Source organism: Nematolebias whitei, chromosome 1 (assembly GCF_014905685.2).
Source record: "Nematolebias whitei isolate Nwh7 chromosome 1, NemWhi1, whole genome shotgun sequence".
NCBI classification, from domain to species: domain Eukaryota; kingdom Metazoa; phylum Chordata; class Actinopteri; order Cyprinodontiformes; family Rivulidae; genus Nematolebias; species Nematolebias whitei.
In genome coordinates this window covers 70581826-70603782 of record NC_056498.1, presented here as the reverse complement: position 1 = coordinate 70603782, position 21957 = coordinate 70581826, and the positions used below count along the sequence as shown (strand labels likewise).

At 40.6% G+C, this 21957-nt stretch overlaps 1 protein-coding gene across 2 annotated transcripts in view; it reads left to right on the top strand.

Moving 5' to 3' along the window:
• Window positions 1-20866, top strand: part of LOC119413413 (LIM domain-binding protein 3) — a 114568-nt gene extending 93702 nt beyond the window's left edge. For both annotated transcript variants that reach the window (XM_037680465.1, XM_037680473.1), the window contains 6 exons: window positions 6437-6687; window positions 10745-11129; window positions 12029-12209; window positions 13903-14023; window positions 20428-20543; window positions 20657-20866. In XM_037680465.1, the coding sequence (XP_037536393.1) occupies window positions 6437-6687; window positions 10745-11129; window positions 12029-12209; window positions 13903-14023; window positions 20428-20543; window positions 20657-20746 (1144 nt within the window). In that variant the 3' untranslated portion in view covers window positions 20747-20866. The remainder of the gene's footprint in view (window positions 1-6436; window positions 6688-10744; window positions 11130-12028; window positions 12210-13902; window positions 14024-20427; window positions 20544-20656) is intronic.
• Window positions 20867-21957: the final 1091 nt, after the last annotated feature.

Genomic DNA, 21957 nt, shown 5'->3' with positions numbered 1-21957 from the left:
ATGGATGGATTGATGGATGGATACATGGATGGATACACTGATGGATGCATGGTTGGATGGATGGATTGATGGATGGATACATGGATGGATACACTGATGGATACATTGATGGATTGATGATAGATGGCTAGATGGCTGCATGGATGGATGGATGCATGGATAAATGGATACATGGATGGATGGATGGATGGATGGTTGGCTGCATGGATGGATGGATGCATGGATGGATGGATGGATGCATGGATGGATGCATGGATGGATGTTTTGTTTCTTCAGAAAGCTTCATGCAGACTGAGCTTGGTGTGCGTATTTGTGCCTCTGGATGTCCACAGCATTAGCACAGAGACTTTTGTCATAATAAAATAGAAGAGGAAAATGAAATCATCATATCTGGATAAAAATCTTCTTTAATGTCTTCAAACAAGACAAAAGCATTTTTAAATGTACAGCGTCTGCTAATAAATCCAGAAAGAAATCACTGAGAACAGTCTGTTTTCCTGCAGGTTAGATATTTACAGCTTCATTTTATGGTTTCTAAAGCAGCTGATGTCATGTTACAAGAGTTGTGCAGGTTTCCTCCTGAGCGTTCCAGTAATTATAGTATGATGGCGTTCTTTGGCTCTTTCTTCTGTAATTCATTAGACTCTGTCTCACCAGTGAAGTGTTGTCAGGTTAAGAGCTTCTGCTCTGAACTCAGTTTTATCTGCTACAACAAAAGCATCTCCATCAGGTGAACATCATGATGTCAGGGCTGCTGCAGTCAGTTCAATGCTTCTGTGCTTAATTGTATTTATTTATTTATTTTCTTCCTGTTGCTAAATCTGAAACACTGCTGGGATGATTTTAGTCTCAAAACATCATATGCAGATACATGAAGACTCAAATATTATGACATCATTGATTGGTTTTATGCAAGTAAAACTGGATTTATTGGTTAAATAAATAAAAAATTATTTAACAAATAATTTTTATTTATTTTTAAAATATTATGGTTCTTGTTAAGTTGAAGAGTGTAAAACATTTTGATTCAAGCTTGTAACCCATACAGTGAAGAAGCAGCTTAGAAATGAATATTGACACTGTCTTTATTTTTAGATCATTTCTATCCAAGCATCATATTTTTCCTGTAATCTTTTTAAAGTGGTTCAGATCAAAAGTTCTCCAAACTTTCTGAAGGTCATTCAAGGTCCGTCTTTGTCATTTGGATGCCTTCTTCACTCAGTTTTAGCTCTCGGGCCTGAACACTTTTATTGTTGCACACCTTTTGGTGGCAGTAGATAAGGGCTTTTCCTGTGCGGCTTCACTTGTCTGTCTGTTAGCAAAACATCTCATGAACCAGAAGACAAAGTTCAGCAAAATAATTAAAAAGTCACTAGATGTAAATCTACATCTCAATAACTTTTGAAGTCAACCCAAGTATAGATGTCTACCACAGATAAGAAAATTTATCAAACACAAACAAAAGGCCATAACACATAACAAACTGGATCAACATCAGTTTTACAGATGTTGATCCAGATGTTGGTGTATTAGTATTTGTGGCAACTACTGAAGAAGGGAGTAGCCCCCCCCAAAAAAAGTACGGTAGTTCCCCACACTTATGTCAAAAAGCACGTTTTGTTTTTGTCAATGCTGTCTCACTGTTGGCAAAATATCTCAAGAACTACTAGAAGGATTGTAATTACACTTTCAGAAAATAACCTCTGGATGCAAATCTATAACTGAATTTTTGGTACCATGTTACAATAAGGGTCCCCTTATGAATGGCTAATAAATAGTTTATAGATATGTTATTAATTCCTCTATAAACACTTTATAAATCATTAATAACTGCTTATTATGCATCAATTAAGGGTGACAGACAAAACTGAACAATTTCTTGCCAAATAGTGAGCCAAACCTGTTCACCAACAAAGTCCATGCTCAATAATCTAGATATACAATCCAACAATTTTCAATCAGGTCATCTGGACAGTTTCTTTTTTTTTTTTTTTTTGTATGCTGAAACGTTTCACCTTCCATCCAGAAGGCTTCATCAGTCAAGGAAACACACAACACAAAACTGATTCTTCCCCCAACAGCTTACTCCAAAGTGGAACAAACCAGTTATGTTGGTGCTAAGATGGTCTCTTTGGCACGCCCCCTCCTCCCGTGCCGGCCCTCTTCCTCGTTGACAGTCATGTCAAACTGGTTCAAAACAACAAAGTCCATGCTCAATAATCCAGGTATACAATCCAACAATTTTCAGTCAGGTCATCTGTTCTGGTCAATCTGTTCACTTATATATTTCATCTAGAGTTGTTATATTAAACATTTCAGACTAAGTTCCTACCTTGTAAGCACAATAAGCATTTGTAAACCTATTTTTCAAGGATATTTATTTATTCATTTATTTATTTATTAACCTTTAATTAACCAGGCAAATCCCATTGAGATCACAGATCTCTTTTGCAAGGGAGGCCTGGGCCTGAAGGCAGCCTAACATGTTTTTGGTCTGTGGGAGGAAACTGGAATACCCGGAGAAAACCCACGCAAGCACGAGAAGAACATGCAAACTCCACCCAGAAAAACCCCAGGTCCAACCGGGGATTGAACCCGATATAATATTGTACTTTATCATTGCATATAAGTATCTACAACTAATATCATATCCTAACAAAATTAGGTTTACAAATGCTTATTGTGCGTACACAGTAGTAACTTTGTCTGAAATGTTTAATATAACATCTCTAGATGAAATACATAGGTGAACAGATTTGGCTCATTATTTGGAAAAAACTGGTCAGTTTTGTCTCTGTCACCCTTAATCAATGCATAATAAACAAATTATATCTATAAACTATTTATTAGCCATCTATAAGGGGAGCCTTATTGTAAAGTGGTCCTTTTTTTAGGCGTTTGTCTGTCTCATACATATTTACTGCTTGACTGTTCATCCCCTGTGTGATCCTGCAGTCATTTATACATTTATTGTATATTTGCGTTGTCATCTGATTTGTTTCCCCGAGACTTAATTTTACCAGAAATCCTTAAGTCATGTTTTATTTTTCTCTCATAGAATCCTGCAGTCCTGAAATCAGAAAAAAAAAAAAAAAAAAGGTTTAGTTCTTTTCTCAGTTTTCACATCATAGTCAAAATTGAATTTACGGTTTTACATTTTCGTTACAGAGGCTCAGATTCTTTGCCTAGCTTTTAACTGAGTCAGGAAATAGAAGAGTTCGTCATTCTTTTCTGTCTCAAACAAAACCAAAAAAGCAACAAAATATACAGCATTTTGTTCTCAGAAATAGGATTTAATTTTTATCCCCCCTCCTCCTCGGTTGTCTAAAATCTAATAAAGCGACATGAGTGAGCCACACTGTCTGAAATCATTTCTGTGAACACAAACTATAATTAGATTCATTCATTCACTGTCCTGCTGTTTCAAGATCCCCACATGAACCCAGCCCTGAAAGTACCCCCAACCATTTCTCCATTAAACACTGCAGCTCTCAGCTGATGAGGATTTCTCCTAAAATTCAACAATCTGTTCAATTCGTGAAATGTTCTCAATATTTCTATTTTCAGGTGGATCCAGTGGACTTCAAGCTGAGTCACAGTCAGAAAATAAAAGTTTGTTTATTAGAGATTCTTCCTCACTTAATTAATTTAATTAGAAAAGTGTCTTCTGAATATGTTAAATGATATCCAAAAGTCAAAGAAGACAAAAGTTAAAGCAAAATAAATATTAAATCTTTAAGAGAAAATTTTGAACTGAAGGAGCAGCTGTGTTTTTTGGGACCCATTTGGCTTGCCGTAGATTGCTGTTTTGTTTTTGAAGTAGTTTGTGAAAGGTTTTGCTGAACTGGTTTGCATGTGTTGTGTTTAGACGTTTCAGAGAGAGTGGGACATCAGAGCGTTTGCTGAGTTGAACTGGTTGTTTGCTGGCTGTTTGAAGGCTCTTAATTTGATGATGGTGCACTGATAGGGATTTATTTTGTGGTTAAAAATCTTGGGGAAATTTTTTTTACAAAACTTTCAAATTCAGGTAAAAACATTTTGTTGTTTCCTTTCTGCTTTATTTAAGCTGGTTTGTCCTGGACTCTGGCCATCTGAAGGCCTTTTGGTTTTTCCGTTGTTGTGAGAAATGTTGCTTGCTTAGGATTAAAAAAAAAAAAGGATGTAAAACAATTTGTCTGTGAAATGTTGATTTGGTGTTTGCTTATTGTGTTCCATGCTATCCGTCTTCTAGAGCAGGGGTTCTCAAACTTTTTGGGTTCAGGGACCCCTTACAGAGGAGAAAGGTTTAAGGGACCCCCTCATAACCCTCATGTTCATTAAATAATTTTCTTCAATTCGTCTCTTTAATGCAATAAAAATATTTTGTAACATAAATACTTAAGACCTGTTCTTTAATAATCCATCCATCCATCCATCCATCCATTATCTTTACCCACTTATTCCATTTTGGGTCACGGGGGTCGCTGGTGCCCATGTCCAGCAATCACTGTGCGAGGGGCGGGGTACACCCTGGACGGGTCGCAAGTCCATCACAGGGACACATAGAGACACACGAGACAAACAACCATTCACTCTCTCACTCACACCTAGGGACAATTTAGAGTTACCAATCAGCCTAACATGCATGTTTTTGGTCTGTGGGAAGAAACCGGAGCACCCGGAGAAAACCCACGCATGCACGAAGAGAACATGCAAACTCCACCCAGAAAGGCCCCTGGACCGGGGTTTGAACAGAGGACCTGCTCGCTGAGAGGCAGCAGCTCTACCAGTTGCGCCACCGTGCTGCCCTTCTTTAATAATGTTAATACAATTTTTATACTTTTAAAAATGGAGTATTTTTCACTCAAGACAAAACTTAATCAACAATATTTTTAATTTCAACTTCCAAAAATTACAGTTTTGAGAAAATTAACAGAATCAAAAAAACACTTTAAAACTTTACCTATTCACATTCAATTCAATTCAGTTTATTTATATAGCACCAAATCACAAAGAAAGTTGTCTCAGGGCACTGAACATACATAGAAAAGCCATTAGTAAAGTTCTCTATCTAAGGAATCCAGCAGACATGTTGAATCTTCTCTTCGCCAATGAACATAATAAGCATATTGCCACTTCTTCAAATTATTACAGAAAACTCTTTACATAAAACTGAACAGAATCATAACAGCAGTAGTCACACCAAGTAACAGGGCTTCATTTGTAAAGCGATCGATGCCAGAACACAAATAGTGGGTGAGCCAGCAGATGGGTGTCTGGGGGTCCTCCCCCATAAAATTTTGAATAAAGTAGATGTGATTTCCTGCATTTTGATGTATTGTAACGGGTTGTCAAACATCTACCTTTTTGTAAGAGAACCTTGAGGGGAGGACCCCCCCCCCCCAAGCACCAGCCCGCAAACCCCCCGGGGTGTGGGGACCCCAGTTTGAGAACCACTGTTCTAGTGTGCTGATTTGTGACAATGAACAGCAAATGAGAGTGATGTGTCTGGTAAATGTATTGCTGTTTCAGTATGAGTCCGCTAAAAAAGAATCAGTGCTTTGAGAAAATGCAGACATTTAAGCACAATGTAACCATTACAAAAATGTAGACTACACCACTGCATTTTCTTGCAATATTACCTCATACTACAAGACTTGATGATATCCAACAATGTTCAGTCAGGTCATCTGGACAGTTCCTTTTTTTTGTTGAGACGTTTCGCCCTCCATTCAAGGGCTTCATCAATCAGATGGAGGGTGAAACGTCTCTCAACAACTAAAGGAACTGTCCAGATGACCTGACTGAACATTGATGGATTTCTTTACCTGGATTATTGAGCATGAACTTTGATTTCTTGATGATATCGTTTTAGACAGTGCTAAATTTGTAAACCAAAATTTTTGAATAAATTAGATGCCATTTCCTGCATTCTGGTGTATTTTAATGGGTTGTTAAACATCTATGTTGTGTGTGTGTGTGTAACTGGGACCCTCTGTACATAATTTAGCTCCACCACATATACCACATGTGGTGCGAATGACAATAAAGAATCTCTGAATAGAGCACGAGCTGCCTCTCTCAAGCATTCTAACCCCCCACCCTCCACCCCCAGGAGCGGAGATGTTTTTTAAGGGTAGAAGCAGAAATGCTAACTTGAAGGGGCAGCTCTTATGTGACATTAGGAAGCTTGTAAATGGCTGTTGTTTAAAATTAGTTTACGTAAATTATTTTCAGTTTACATGTCCAATAAACGTTTATTCATTCAATGCAGTCAAATCTGTTCATAACTTTATTATTAGTAAGTCAGCGAGTTACCGGATCCAAGCAAATAATTACCAGAATGTACCCTGTCAAAATAAGAGTTCCCAGATCCTGTTCTGGCAGGACCCAGCTCAAATTAAGCCCTGGTTTGAGTAGTCCAGCACATTTTAACTATACTTCTGTCTGTTTCCAGCCCATACGGACCACCTCCACCCATGCATCAGGCTCCACCCCCACAGCACTACCAAACAATCCCACAGCAGTACCAGCCAATCCCACAGCAGTACCAGCCAATACCACAACAGTACCAACCAATCCCACAGCAGTACCAGCAGCCACCCACACATCAAGCCCCGCCCACTCAGCAGAGCTCCATTCAGATACCAGTTGGATCTGGTCCTCCCAAAGTCGTCAGCACTGCCTGCATCTACCCCTCCCAGCCAGGTGAGGCACTGAGGCACTAAAGAACCATATTATAAAGACTTAAACTGCATAATAAAGTATTGATAAGTATCAAACTGTAAAGTATTGGATGTAGTTATTAGTATAAGTATTTAATCTTATAAGATAATGACTGTGCCATAGGACTAGATTGGACTAGAATTAAACCAAAGTTAATTGTTTTATATAATTTAAGTTTTATATTGTATCATGAATAAATCATAAGATATTACCAACACATGGAAACAACACACTGCACCATGTTTACACAAACGTACAAGATTCATACAAAGCCGAACCCCACCCCCACCTAGGACTCTCTGATCATATCTCCATCTTCCTGGCTCCTGCTTACCTCCACCCGCTGAGACGCTCCAGACTGGTACAAAAGAAAGTTAAATCTTGGATCCAGAATAGTGGCCCCATACTGAAAGACTGTTTTGCATGCACAGACTGGCAGGTCTGAAGCTGCTGAAAATGAGGGGGCGCTAGACCTGGAGGAATACACATCCTGAGTCCTGAGGTACATTAGTAAATGTGCTGATGATGTCACCACCATCAGACATGTTAAGAGTGTAGTGGACTAGGCCTATGTCAAAACTGACCAGATGGACAGAGACTGTTATTTCATTGATCTGCATCCAGAAATACAGTTTGAGCCATCTGGAGACTTTCTTTCTTGAATTAATCAAGTAGAAAAGACAATTCTTTATGATCATTACTATTTTACAAATGTTTGATAATCAAATTGTGTTAGTTCACTCAATGTTTACAGGTTGAAGAGAACTACTCATTTTTATTTTACATAAACAGTAAGTAATGATTTTTATTCCTCATTCAAAGAAGAAATCAGGGTAATATGCATTTCTTGATTTTTCTGTCTTCAATGAGCAAATTTGTAAGTATGTGAAAGTTCAGGCTTCGGTCAACTAAAATGTTTACTGAGAAGAAATGTCATGTTTAATCTTTACAGCAGATAATCAGAGTAGAGGCTCCACGAAGTCTCGTTTTCTCCAATAATCTTTCTGTCTGTTTTTAAACAATCTCATTCTCTGCCCTTGACTTTTCATAACACCTTACATCACAAACCACACCTCTTTCTGGTCCATCGACCAATCAAAAAGCTCTCAAAGGACCCGGAAGTCGACCCATTTAAATGTGGCAACCTCCCAGTCTAGCTGCTGCGCTCAGATTGAGTTCAACATGGGAGTTTTCAGAGCTTGAAAGTTTTTCCTGGAGAAGAGTTCCAGACTTTAACTCTCTGAAGAGAGTTAAAGAGTCCAGAGTTCTTGGATGCTAACGCAGGCGTCCAGAATGTTTCTTGAATCCAGGAAGCAGTGACGATTTTGGGAATTATAACTTCTGTTTGGATAACCTCGCACGACTCTCTAAGGGTTTGGCTGTCCTCACGGAGACGCTGAAAGAGTCAGAAAGGAACTCCGCACCGACGCTGATTATCATCTGCAAGGTAAAAGTTCTGCTTCGACCAAGCGTACCGTGAACAAGCTGAGAACTGAAGGAGCGTGCACGTTTCTGGTCAAACAGATTAATTCCCTCACACATCTCTCTGTAAGATAAATCTCCATTTTCCATCTTAAACTCTCCTTTCTCCTAAAATCATTACAGATATTTTAGAAATATCTGAAGCAAAGTTCTCAATCACCGCCGTGTGATTGATGTCTGTTGTTCTGCTGAGAAGTGAGGACAATCTCCGTATTGTTCCAACTTTCTGTGAAACTTGCCATTGTTATTGTTTTCATATTCTGCCAAATTAATGTAAATGTGTGATGTTAAACTTTGATTCTGCAAATAAATGACCGCATTCATTTTGATGGGTCAAAGGTAAATAACGTCTCTCGTTACATTTCTGTTAAACTCAATGCACGCATTTACACAGTCAGAAAAATGAAGAACTCGCAAAATGTATGAATATATATGCATATGTCATACTACAAGAGTTACCCAAACAGGAAGCCTTGGCTGAATGCAGAGGTTCGCACCCTGCTGGAAGTCAGGAACACTGCCTTCAGGTCTGGAAGCTCAGAAGAGCTGAGTAGGACAAGGAAAGAGCTGGTTGCTGGTATTAAGAAGGCCAAGGTCACATATGCACAGAGGATCCAGGTCAATTCACCTCACAAGACCTATGGAGCATGTGGAGGAGCATTAAGTGTATAACAGATTATAAAGGCAGAAGTGAACGATGCCCTAGAGACCCATCACTGCCTGATGCCCTCAACAAATTCTACGCACGCTTTGAAGACCTGAACAGACCACCCAGCACCAGACTCACCTCACCACCGGAAAAAGAGCTTCTCAGCGTGACCTCAGCTGTAGTTAGGAGTAATTTCAGGAAAATTAATTTTCACAAAGCAACCAATCCAGTCAACATCCCCGGGAAGGTGCTGTAAGACTGTGCTGATCAGCTCTGAGAGGTGCTGGCCGACATCTTTAGCTCCTCATTCACACTGGCAACAATTCCAACCTTCCTGTAGACCACAACCATCATCCCAGTCCCAAAGAGCTCTACAGTGACTGGTCTGAATGACTATCGGCCAGTGGCCCTCACCCTGATAGTCGCTAAATGCTTCGAAAAACTGGTCATGACCCATATCAGAACAACCATCAACATTAACGAGGACCCTCATCAGTATGCATATCGTGAGAACCAATCAATAGAAGATGCCATCTCCTCTGTGGTCTACACTGCTCTCAACCACCTGGAGCAGAAAGACTCTTACATCGATATGCTCTTTGTAGACTTCACGTCTGCCTTCAACCCCATGATCTCCCAAACCCTGATGGACAAACTATTCACACTAGGACTAAGCCCCTCCATTTGCAACTGGGTCCTGGACTTAACAAACAGACCACAGTCAGTGGGGATCCACAACTTCTCCTCCTCCACCATAACCCTCAGCACTGGCTCCCCTTAGGGCTGTCTGCTGAGCCCTCTCCTGTTCACTCTGCTCACATATGACTGTGCACCTACTCATCCAGGCTGTCATGTTGTAAAGTTTGCAGATGATACAGCGGTGGTGGGATGCATCAAAAACAATGATGAGTCCAGCTACAGGCAGGAGGTGGAACACCTGGAGAGCTGGTGCAAGAAGAACAACCTTTACATCAATGTGAAGAAGACGAAGGAGATGATTGTGGACTTCAGAAGGAACAAACACACGTACTCCCCTCTATCAACATAGGAGGATTTGCAGTGGAAGTGGTCTCCAGCTACAAGTACTTGGGTATGCACCTGAATGACAACCTCAGCTGGGACAACAGCACCACCAGCCTGATCAAAAAAGCTCATCAGAGACTCTACTTCCTCAGGTGGCTTAGACTAGCTGGTCTGGGAATCTCAGTCCTCACCTCCTTCTACAGGTGTGCAGTGGAGAGCATCTTGTGCTCCAGCATCAACATGTGGCATGGAGGCTGCACAGCTGCATAAAGAACATCTTTGCAGAAAGTGATGAAGGCTGCACAGAAGTCTGTTAGAATCAGCCTCCCCACCATCACAGACATTTACACCTCCAGATGTAGGAAGAGGATCACCTGCATCATGAAGGACCCTACCCACCCAGCACACACACTTTTGGCCCCGCTCCCCTCAGGCTGGAGGTTAAGGAGCATTAAGTGTAGAACTACTAGACTGAGGAACAGCTTCTACCCTGAGGCTGTTAGACTCATGATTATCTAACCAGGATAATTGTGAAAAAATATCACATCATGTTGCTGCTGATTTATTTCATGCTGCTGTGTTCATTCGTGCTCATCTGCTCACACAGACTCATGTTCGTGTTGTTGTTCGTCGTATTATTGTTTTTTATGCTATTAGTGCTTAGTGTATTTTTATTAACGTTTTTCTTAGTTCATACTGTATATTATATCTTATTACTGTTTTTCTTTTACATTTTATTGTTGGATGTAACTGGGACCCTGTGCACACAATTTTGTTCCACCACATGTGCTGTGGTGTGTATGACAAATAAAGAACCTTGAATCCTTGAATCATATTGCCTTACTACACAATATATTATTTTAAACAGTATTCTTCTTTTATCAGTTTCAGCTCCGCCTCCAGCTCTAGCTCCAATCCCACCCCAACCTTGCCCTCCAGCCACCGTCCCAGCCCCACCTCTTGCTGCTCCGGCCTCCTCCAACAGACCGCCCTGGGTGACCGACAACAGCTTTGCTGATAAGTTCGACCCCAGTAAGACCACTACGACCACTACCTCCATGAAGGTCCAGCCGCTGCCCCAAGCAGCTCCTCCCCCACCGGCATACATCCCTAACCCCTCCCCCGTGGGAAGGCCTGCTCCAAGCCCTGCCCCTGTTAATCAAAGCCCTGCCCCCTTTACTCCTGTAGCGAGGGGCGTAGCCCAGCGGGCAGAAAGATTTGCTGCCAGCAGTCGTACACCTCTGTGTGGGGCATGCAACAGTGTCATCAGGTGAGTCACACCAATCATTCTGTTTTTAGGGTATTTAGTTTTTCTACATTCATCTTTTTTTAAAGAAATACTTGTTAATATATTTCTTTGGAGCTGCATAATATGGTGCCTAAAGTATCTTAAGGGATGTGACAAAAACCAGTTTTATTTTAAACTGTTTAAAAGGATCTTAGATTATTTCTATAAAGTATGAATGTCCAACAGTAAAAAAAAAAGTATTATTTATATTATTTGTTTGCTCCATGACCCACAAATATTTTTAATAACATATTTTATTGCAACAACAAAATATTGTCTATCTGGATTAAAAAGTAAATGTTTTACATCTATAAATTTAGAGCAAACTGGTCATCTGAGACTTTTTTTTTCAGATATCATCCTTGACAGGCTCCAATTTATTATAAATATTTGTTTTTAATGAAACATTTATCAATTTTATCTACATAATGTTTTTAGAAAATAGTAGAAATTTTGCACAATTACTTATTAAAACTTTTGTGCGGACTTTTAAAACTGGAAAGTCCAATAACCAATCAGAAAGATGCAACATGATATAGAATTAATAAAAAAAAAACACAAATAGCAGTAAATCTTTTATGAAAAAAGTTCTACATCGTTCAAATCTCAGCAGTGCTTATATTCCTCCTGTATACATACATACATAATGTATATATATATATATATATATATATATATATATATACTGTATATATATATATATATATATATGTGTGTGTGTGTGTGCGTGCGTGCGTGCGTGCGTGCGTGCGTACGTGCGTGTGTGTGTGTGTGTGTATGAAGGTGCAAACAGAAAAGACCGTTTAAGTCAGACCTGATGATCCTGAATAAAACCTGTCACTTCCTGCTGAAAACCAGTACCAACATGTTATCATCCTCAGGGGCCCATTCCTGGTGGCCCTCGGCCGGTCCTGGCACCCAGAGGAGTTTAACTGTCACTACTGCCACGTTTCTCTGGCAGACGTCAGCTTCGTGGAGGAGCAGAACAACGTTTACTGTGAGAACTGTTATGAGGAGTTCTTTGCTCCGACCTGCGCTCGCTGCAACACCAAGATCATGGGGGTGAGTGAGGTTCTGCACCTGCTCACCTGTGGGCATGCTCAGTCATGTAGAGGCGACCTGAGAGAAGCTGATCACAAAGGATAACTCAGATCTTTAACCTCCCGTGGCTCAGTTCTGTCTGATTTTTACATTATTTTGTTTATGTAAACATCTCATATTAATCCAACATCAAACGGAGAGCGGTGGCGCAGAGGTTAGAGAAGGCTAGCCTGTGATTGGAAGGTGTACTGTTCGACCCGCCTGGACCAATAACATCAAAATGTGGGCGGGAAAGGTGAAGCACCCACAGCTGCCTCCATCCTCACTTGCCCCACTCTGGGCCCTTGAGCAAGGCCCTTAACCCCCACCATCTGCTCTCCCAGACGCCCTAGATAGCAGCTCTCTGCTCCACACAGAGGGCTGTGGTTGTGTCAGGAAGGGCATCCATCGTAAAATAATCGCCAAGTCTTCATGCGACTTGATTCACTGTGGCGACCCCTGAAGAAGGGAGCAGCCGAAAGAAGAAGAAAAAAAGTAACACCATAACTTAATAGAAGAAGAAGATCTGCATCAAAATAAAGAATCTGCAGTTTAGGTTCAGGAGCTGTGTTTAACTTTAAAATAATCAAATAGTTTTAGACACTTTTGGGGGGATGCTTTCATTTTTACAAAACAATAATAGTTTTTATGAAGTTCAATAAAACCTTAACCCATTTGTTGTTTTAAACAAAATGATCTTCAAACTCCTGATGTAGTCCTCAGTTGTTCATAGGTTTTTCCAAGCATCCACACTGTCCTGCATGATCTTGATAACTACTGTAGTTCTCCACAGTTTCAGGCTGCTGATTTACTCAGTCGCTAGATCCGTTTTAAAACAATGTCATACCTTGAATAAAATTGTTGATGTTTGAATGTAGAAAAAAAAACAAACGGGGAAAATTATAGATAAAAAAACATAAAAAAGTTGATGGTAATTGGAAATGTCCTTCGTCTGTCCATCTGGTGATCTTGATAACTTGAAAAAGAAGTGAGCTACCAACTTCCATTTTGGTGTGTGGGTGCATCTAGGTGTAAAAAGATCTCTATTAAAGATTTAACAAGATTAAATCAAGTCCACGGGACAGATTTACCCTTGTTATATTATTTTTTACCTGGATTACCGCTCATGCATCAGGACATCTATTAAAGATCGTGTTGCCACATCAGACTCTAAAATGGCTTCTATCATATGTATGTGACCTGACCAGTTGAGGAAACTGTGCTTTCTAGTTTTTCTATTGCTCAAAAGTATAGTTTCTTCAAGTAATTTGGGTGGCATTTGGGGTGGCCAAAAATTAGTTTATGACCACTGGCCACCTCCTGGCTCCCCCATTGTCTAGTGGAGGATAAAACTGCTCCCCCAGTTCACCAGGATCCATCACTGTGCAGCCTCAGACAACAAAAAAATCAAGACCTGCCTCTGTTGCTACTGTAAACAGTGTAACTCTTACCCACTTGAAAATCTTGCACTAAAAACATTAAGGTTTACTTGCAATCCCTGTTCGATTCTATTCCAGAAAAACACTAATCTGGAAAACTACAGTACAAACATTCACTGTTCACATCCCTGAACGACGGGGACATCGACGCACCACTTTTTAAAAATGGGATTGAGTTAGATGTTATGGTGTTTTATTTTACTGTTTAAGGGTTGTTATGTTACTGTGTGTTGCAGGAAGTGATGCACGCTCTGCGGCAGACGTGGCACACCACCTGCTTTGTGTGTGCGGCCTGCGGCAAACCCTTTGGAAACAGCCTTTTCCACATGGAGGACGGAGAGCCGTACTGTGAGAAAGGTACAAAGTTTGAATCAAGTTGTTTTTATTTTAAGTGCTAAGGAAAGGACGCTCTGGGCCCAGTTAGTAGAGTTGAGGATTTGTTGTTCCAATCAGGAAATAAATGTTAATTTTTGGCCCTTTTACAAATCAGTGTTCTTAAACAAGGCATTAAATGGATCCCTGACTTTACTAGACGTTTGCTACAGTTGTAAGAAAATGAGACTGTAGTTTGTTTGGTTTTTATTAACTTTTAAAAATCAGTTTCACACTGATGTTGACATGTTCTTTAGGTTGCAATGCATTCTGGATAAATGACATAGACAGGACCTTCTGGTGCAAGTGTGAACGTTAATTTTGGACAATGTCTGAAGTCCCTGTCACACCATATTGTTTTAGAGAAATGTCGATGTGTGAAAATTTAATCCAAACTGTTGGCATACGCTGAAGATGGAATTTAAAAAAATCAACTGGAAGTCTCTTTTGGACGTAAACATGTCGTACTGCTAACAAGCTGAACAAATATATAACCCATAGTTAACATGACTAACAAATCCATAACTTTCACCAGCAGATGCAAAACTCATGTAAGCGTATGAGAACGTTTTTGTGACTCTCCTCCACAGTTTCGTGCTCCTCTTCTGTGAAATTTTGTGAAATAAACTGAATTGAATTTATATCAGCAGACGTGTTTCATGTGTGCTCAGTTCCACATACGTTAAGACATATGAAGGACAGGTGAGCAGAAACACCTGTGCGCATAGTTTGATAAATCTGAATATTTCTGTGTGCACGCACTTTCCTCGTTTTGTCCCTATGCCAACTTTCAATATGAAAACTGCACACTGTTTGGTAAATGAGGCCCCCTGTGTTTGTTTATGCTGCAAATGGCTCTGCTTTCTGTCACAAGCAGTTCACAACATGAAATGGGACCAAAACAAATCATCATATATATTTTAGAAAAGTGCATCACAAATCACATAACAAGAAACAATTTAAGAAATGTTTTGCAACTTTAGACATCCATCCATCCATTTATCCATTTATCCATCCTCTGCCACTTGTCCTAATTTGGGTAGTGGAGTGCTGGAGCTGAAGGAGCTTTCATTCAACCTTAATTCCATATGGACCACAGAGCAATTCACAACAACACTTTGCACATGCACAACCACACATTAATCATCCAGAGTGCACATGCAGGACACAGCTGTCCAGGGCTGACCCGCAAATGGTTTTGTGGAGGCACACCTCAGCTTGAGCCTTTTAACTTTTGCATTTGCTCCAGAGCTAATGTAGATATATAGATAAATATATAATATATATACAAGCTGATGACATTTGGTTGTTCCATCCATCCATCCATTTCCTTCCGCTTAGCCGGGGGCCGGTCGCAGGGCTAGCAGCCTACATAGGGAGGCCCAGACTTCCCTCTCCCCAGCCACTTGGGCCACTTCCTCCAGGGGAATCCCGATGTTCCCGGGCCAGCCAAGAAACATAGTCCCTCCAGCATGTCCTGGGTCTTCCTCTGGGTCTCCTCCCAGTGGGACATGTCTGGAACACCCCACCAGGGAGGCGTCCAGGAGGGATCCTAACCAGATGCCAGAGCCACCTCAACTGGCTCCTCTCGACGTGGAGAAGCAGCGGCTCTACTCTGAGTCCCTCCCAGATGAACAAGCTTCTCACCCTTTCTCTAAGGAAGAGTCCAGACACTCTGCGGAGAAAACTCATTTTAGCCACTTGTTTCCATGATCTCGTTTTTTTGGTCACAACCCAAAGCTCATGACCATAGATGAGGGTAGGAATGTAGATCTACTGGTTAATCGAGAGCTTTGCCTTTTCACTCAGCTCTCTTCACCACGACAGACCAGTACAGCGCCTGCTTCACTGCAAATGCCACACCTATCTGCCTATCGATCTCTCGCTCCAATTGTCCCCGATTTGTGAACATGACCCCAAGATACGTAAACTCCTCACTTGGGGCAGGACCTCCTCCCGAACCCAGGGAAGGCACTATACCCTTTTCCGGCTCAAGACAATGACCTCGGATTTGGAGGAACTGATCCTCATCCCGGTTGCTTCACACTCAGCTGCGAACCGCTCCTGCAAAAGTTGTAGATCACGACCAGATGAAGCCAATAAGACCGCATCATCTGCAAAAACAGAGAAGCGATCCTAAGGCCAACAAAACAGATCCCCTCAACACCTTGGCTGCACCTAGAAATTCTGTCCATAAAAGTTATGAACAGAATCGGTGACAAAGGGCAACCTTGGCTTAGTCCAACTCTCACTGGGAACGAGCCCGACTTACTGCCGGCAATGCGGACCAAGCTCTGACACCGGTCATACAGGGACCTAACAGCCCGTATCAAAGGGCCTGGTACCCCATACTCCTGGAGTACCCCCCACAGGGTTCCCAGAGGGACGCATCAAATGCCTTCTCCAAGTCCACAAAGCACATGTAGACTGGTTGGGCAAACTCCCACGCACCCTCCAGGACCCTGCTGAGAGTGTAGAGCTGGTCCAGTGCTCCATGACCAGGATAAAAACAGCACTGCTCCTCCTGAATCCAAGGTTCGGCTAGCTGATGGACCCTCCTCTCCAGAACCCCTGAATAGACCTTACCAGGGAGGTTTAAGAGCATGATCCCCCTGTAGTTGGAACACACTCTGCGGTCCTCCTTTGTGAATAGGGGGACCACCACCCCAGTCTGCCAATCCAGAGGAACTGCCTCCGATGTCCACGCAATATTGCAGAGTTGTGTAAGCCAACACAACCCCACAACATCCAGAGCCTTTGGCAAATCTCATCCGCCCCTGGCATCCTGCCACCGAGGAGCTTTTTAACCACCTCGGTGACCTCAGCACCAGAGATTGGAGGGCCCGACCCAAAGTCCCCATAGGCTCCGCTTCCTCAGTGGAAGAGCTGAGGGTGGGATTGAGAAGGTCTTCAAAGTATTCTGCCCACCGACCCACCAACGTTTGGTTGTTTTGACTCATATATTGTGCACAACAGCATAAGGACTAATACAAGTTCTAATTTTATTGCCATTCTTTAGAACCTTTTAGCTTTGAATTCTTGTGTTTTGGTCTCCACTGCAACCTATACAGGTCATTTCCCCAGAATGCATTGCACCAGGAAAATAATGGCAACATGTACAATTTTTTATGTAATTAGGCATTATCAAATGTCACAAACAACAACTTTTAGTAAAACAGACAAATAACATATTATGGCCAATATGAGCAAATGGTCAGAGATCCCTTTAAAGCCATGATTGTTTCTGATATGCTCAGTGATGTGCTTTTTCTGTTCAAATAAACTGAAGAAATAGAGTGCAACATACACAAAACAGACAAAAGAACAGGCCTTGACCTGGATTGAACTGAATAAACAATTTAAAAAATGTTGTAGTAAATAATGTGTTTCAGCAGCAACAAGCTGTTTAGGCCAAACTGAGCAGCGAGCTGCTTCTCATTCCTTCTACAATCATGCTGAGGGATTGTCTTGTGATGTTTCTTTATTAAACAAGAGTCCAGTTATTGATTTGGATCAATCAAACAATAAACAAGAATTTAATAAAACGACTAAGACTGGTTTAATTAACTAACCTGTCCAGAACAATGATTTTAAGAGAAAATGTGGTTGGAAAAAAATCATGAACAATTAGAAGCCTAGTTTTCCTTGAAGGAACAAATATCATCATTGTGCATCCCTAGTATTCAGTTTCTTCACCTGTGTTGCAGAAGATTCAAGTTTTAAACATGTTCAATAAATTTGTGCAACAAATTTTCTATGAACTAGTCCAAGTTGTTGCAGGCATCTCCTACCTGTTTGACAATGCAAGAGCTGTGTTTTGACTTTCACATGGTACTTCTTCTCTGACAGAAGATGTGTCCTGGTCTCAAAATTACGCCGATGATAGAAAATAATTATTTAAAAACTTGTCAATATCAGCAAATTTTCATTTCTGAAGTGAGGGAGGCTGCTGAGGTGGGCAAATAAATGTTGTACATAGTGTACAGTTTTGCAAGACACATAAAGTATATGCACTGCAAAATATACTGCTCACAAACACTCAAAATCCAACAAGATTTCAACTGAATATTTTATATTTTATGCAATTTCAACAGTCTCAGCCCAGTGAGATACTGTTTTTAGATTCACTTGGTTGTGGCGGCCATCTTAACTCAGATCGATTCCAATAGTTAATCAGTTGTAGATGTATATCCACTCATTACTTTGAGATTCAATACCAGATGCCCAGTGATTCATGAGATATTTTGGTAACACACAAACAGTATTGCCTGCCTTCACCTTTCCACTGCTGCTGATTATCATGAAAAAAAAAAAAAACGACATCTTTGGTCAGATAAACAGATAAAAACAGAAAGAGAATTCATGATAAAGTTTATCAGTGAAATTAAGAATGTCAGGATTAGAAGATAAAAAGAAGTTATTCAGTTGAAACAAAACACAATGCCCATATTCACGATTTTTCATTTTTTTAAATAATTTTTTTAAATATTTTTACTTAAATGCATACTTTCCTCAAATGATTTCATTTCAATCTCTGTTTTTCCAAAATTTGGGAATTTGGAACCCTGCAATCTCCCCTGGGGCATTCTGTCAATGCCAGTTAGGTTTAGGACTGGGCGATATGGATCAAAATTAATATCTCGATATTTTTAAGATAAATTGAGATATACTATATATATATATATATATATATATATCTCGATATTCAAACATCTGCTAAGTTCAAGGCAAAAACCAATGCAGACATGTTCCTGTTTTTAGTATTTTACGTCGCTTTAAAATGTAGATGTTTTTGTTTAGTTTTTTTTACATAATTTTCTTCCATTAATTTTTTCAATTTATATGCTTTTTTTATGATTGTCTACTGTTGTCATCATTCTTTGTTAAGAACAGGTCCCTCTTGTTGAGTCCCCGAGGTTCAATGAGACTAACCTGTATAAATAAAGGCTGAATGAATTAGTGGAAGAAATTATTTAAAAAGGTTTCAAGTTGTTAGAGAGTGTAGAGATTGGGAGTGGTGGCGCAGAGGTTAGAGAAGGTGGGCTTGTGATCGGAAGGTCGCTGGTTCAACTCCCCGGATTGGCAACATAAAAATGTGGGTGGGAAAGGTGAAGCACCCACACCTGCCTCCACCCTCGTTTGCTCCACCCTGGGCCCTTGAGCAAGGCCCTTAGCCCCCACCATCTGCTCCCCTGGGCACCCTAGATGGCAGCTCTCTGCTCCACACAGAGGGCTGTGGTAGCTCAGTGGTCTGTGGTTGTGTCAGGAAGGACATCCGGTGTAAAATTAATTGCCAAGTCTTGTGTGAGTTAGTTCGCTGTGGCAACCCCTGAAGAAGGGAGAAGCTGAAAGAGGAAAGAAAAAAAGAGTGTAGAGATCAGATTTTAAAGGAATCAAAAAGGTCTTCTGGTCTGATGAGTCCAGACTGATTGTATTTTAGAGCCAATCGCCCCTCAGAGTTCTGGGAGGAAACGCACTGCTGCTGAAGGTTAAAGGAAAAACCGTCTTATTGTAGCACACGTGTCAAACTCAAGACCCGTGGGCCAGATGTGGCCCGCCACGTTATTTTGTGTGACCCATAAGAGCTTAAAAGGTCTGATTGTCATATAATAAATACAGTAAGTCAAAAAAGCATACTGACAAAAAACTACATTTCCCATAATGCATGCCGATTATGTTACCTGAGAAGTAACAGCATTTTGACACCAAACATGGAGCTAAGTATGCCAAAGAGAGCCTTCAACCCTGATGTTGTTATTTTGAGTTTATTAAATGTATTTTGTGTTAAATTTGCAGCAATGAATTTGGGATTGTGGTTTATGTGTTTATCCAGGTAAATATGTTCTATAATAAAACCATCTCTCATTAGTTGGATGTATGACCCTTTCCAGGCTGTGTGCAGCCATTTGTTCCCTGTAAAATGCTACACCTGTCACGTGTTCTTACAGCTCACAATTGTTGGTTGGATCATAATTCTGCCTCTCTTAACTATGACAAAAAGTTTGAACAAAGTTAATGTCATAACTTGTTATTTTTCCTTATTCACTTGAAAAGTTTGGTCATTGATTTATGGAGTAATGTGGGTTTCATAACCTGGCAAATTAAAAGGTTTTATGTTATAAAAGCAGCTATATTTTTCTACATCTATGCAAATATATTTATGTGTAATATTTGTAAGTTGACTAAGTAAAAAAAGAGTTCTTTAACATTAAGGAGTAGTTGCATTTATTTTACATCACATTTAGTTAAATTTAGCTACATTTATACTGTCTTACAGTTATATCTGGCCCTTTGAGGGCAACCATTATGCTGATGGCCCTCAGTGAGAATAAGTTTGACACCCCTGTATGCAGAGGATTCAATGTATTTAATTTGTACTTTGGTGTCAGATTACATCGCTCTCTTCAGCACCAAGTGCCACGGCTGCGACTTCCCGGTGGAAGCTGGAGACAAGTTCATCGAGGCTCTGGGTCACACCTGGCACGACACCTGCTTCGTCTGCGCGGTAAGAACCACAAACCAGGTCCGCTCAGGTCCTTTAGGTCTCTGTGGAGGCTTTAGGCTGGAGCAGAGACCTCATCGGACTCAGACTGAGTTTATGTCCTCCCGTCGATGCAGGTCTGCCACGTGAACCTGGAGGGTCAGCCCTTCTACTCCAAGAAAGACAAACCTCTGTGCAAGAAGCATGCTCACGCCATCAACGTGTGAACCGGCACCTCGCTGCAGATCCACCTGCTTTTACTCCAGTGTATAACACACTTTAGATTTCTGTGCATTATAATTAACGTTTGTCTGAAAACGATGCTGCCTGGTGATAATGCTTCCAAACAGGAACTCATGCTGCTCATCAAACCAGCTGAACTGCAGCGTTTATATTTCTTGTCTTTTTCTTTTTCTTTTTTTTAATAAAACAAAAGTATTCAGTTGAATTCAGAAGAACATGGGTTTTAAAAAAAACAACTATTTAATTATTACCAGTTTGTCTGATCTGTGTGCGCAACAATTTAAAACAAAAGGCTATTAAATCTATTTTTAATACAGTTGGAGGTTTTAAATTCTACTTTATTTCTACGAATAAAATATACAGAGACAAATTTTGTGTGCATTTTATAAATTTAAGTGCCATTTTATGAATTTATTAATGCATGAATTGTTCATTTCACCATTTTCCTTAAAAAAAGTTTAAAAATCTAATTTCAACCTTTTTTAAAATTCATTATAAACAAATCAATCATAGTTAAATGTTAAAGTTGTCATAAGCAGAGCAGCACGGTAGAGCTGTGGTTAGGCCTCGCAGTGAGAAGGTCGCAGGTTCGCCTCCGTAACATGCACGTTAGGCTCATTGGTGACTCTAAACTGCCCCTAGGTGAGTGTGAATGGTTTGTCTCTACGTGTCCCTGTGGTGGACGTGCAGCTTGTCCAGGGTGTCCCTGTGAGAGAGACAGGGCCTGCTGGAGACAGAGACCAGCTCCTCGTGACCCAGAAAGTAGAAGAGGATAAAGAGTTTGGATGTTTGGATGGATGGATGTTGTTAAAATTATTCCAGAAGCTCCGTGGAGACTCTTAATTTGAACTTTGTATGATTTAGTTTTTATTTTTAGTGGATGTAACTGGGACCCTGTGTACATAATTTCGCTCCACCACATGTACCACATGAGGTGCGAATGACAATAAAGAAACTCTGACTCTGACTCTGATCTAAAAAAGTTAAATCTGGTCCTCTGGACATTCAAAAAAACAAAACAAAGCAAATCAACAAAAAAATGTAGAAACGTTTCGTCTCTCATCCAAGAGACTTCCTCAGTCTGAGGTGCTGTATTCAGCTCAGTCTCTTAAATAGCACCGTCTCAGGGTGGATCAACCAGTTTTGCTGCTGACAACCAAAACCAGCTGATCACATGCTCAAGAAGGACCATCAG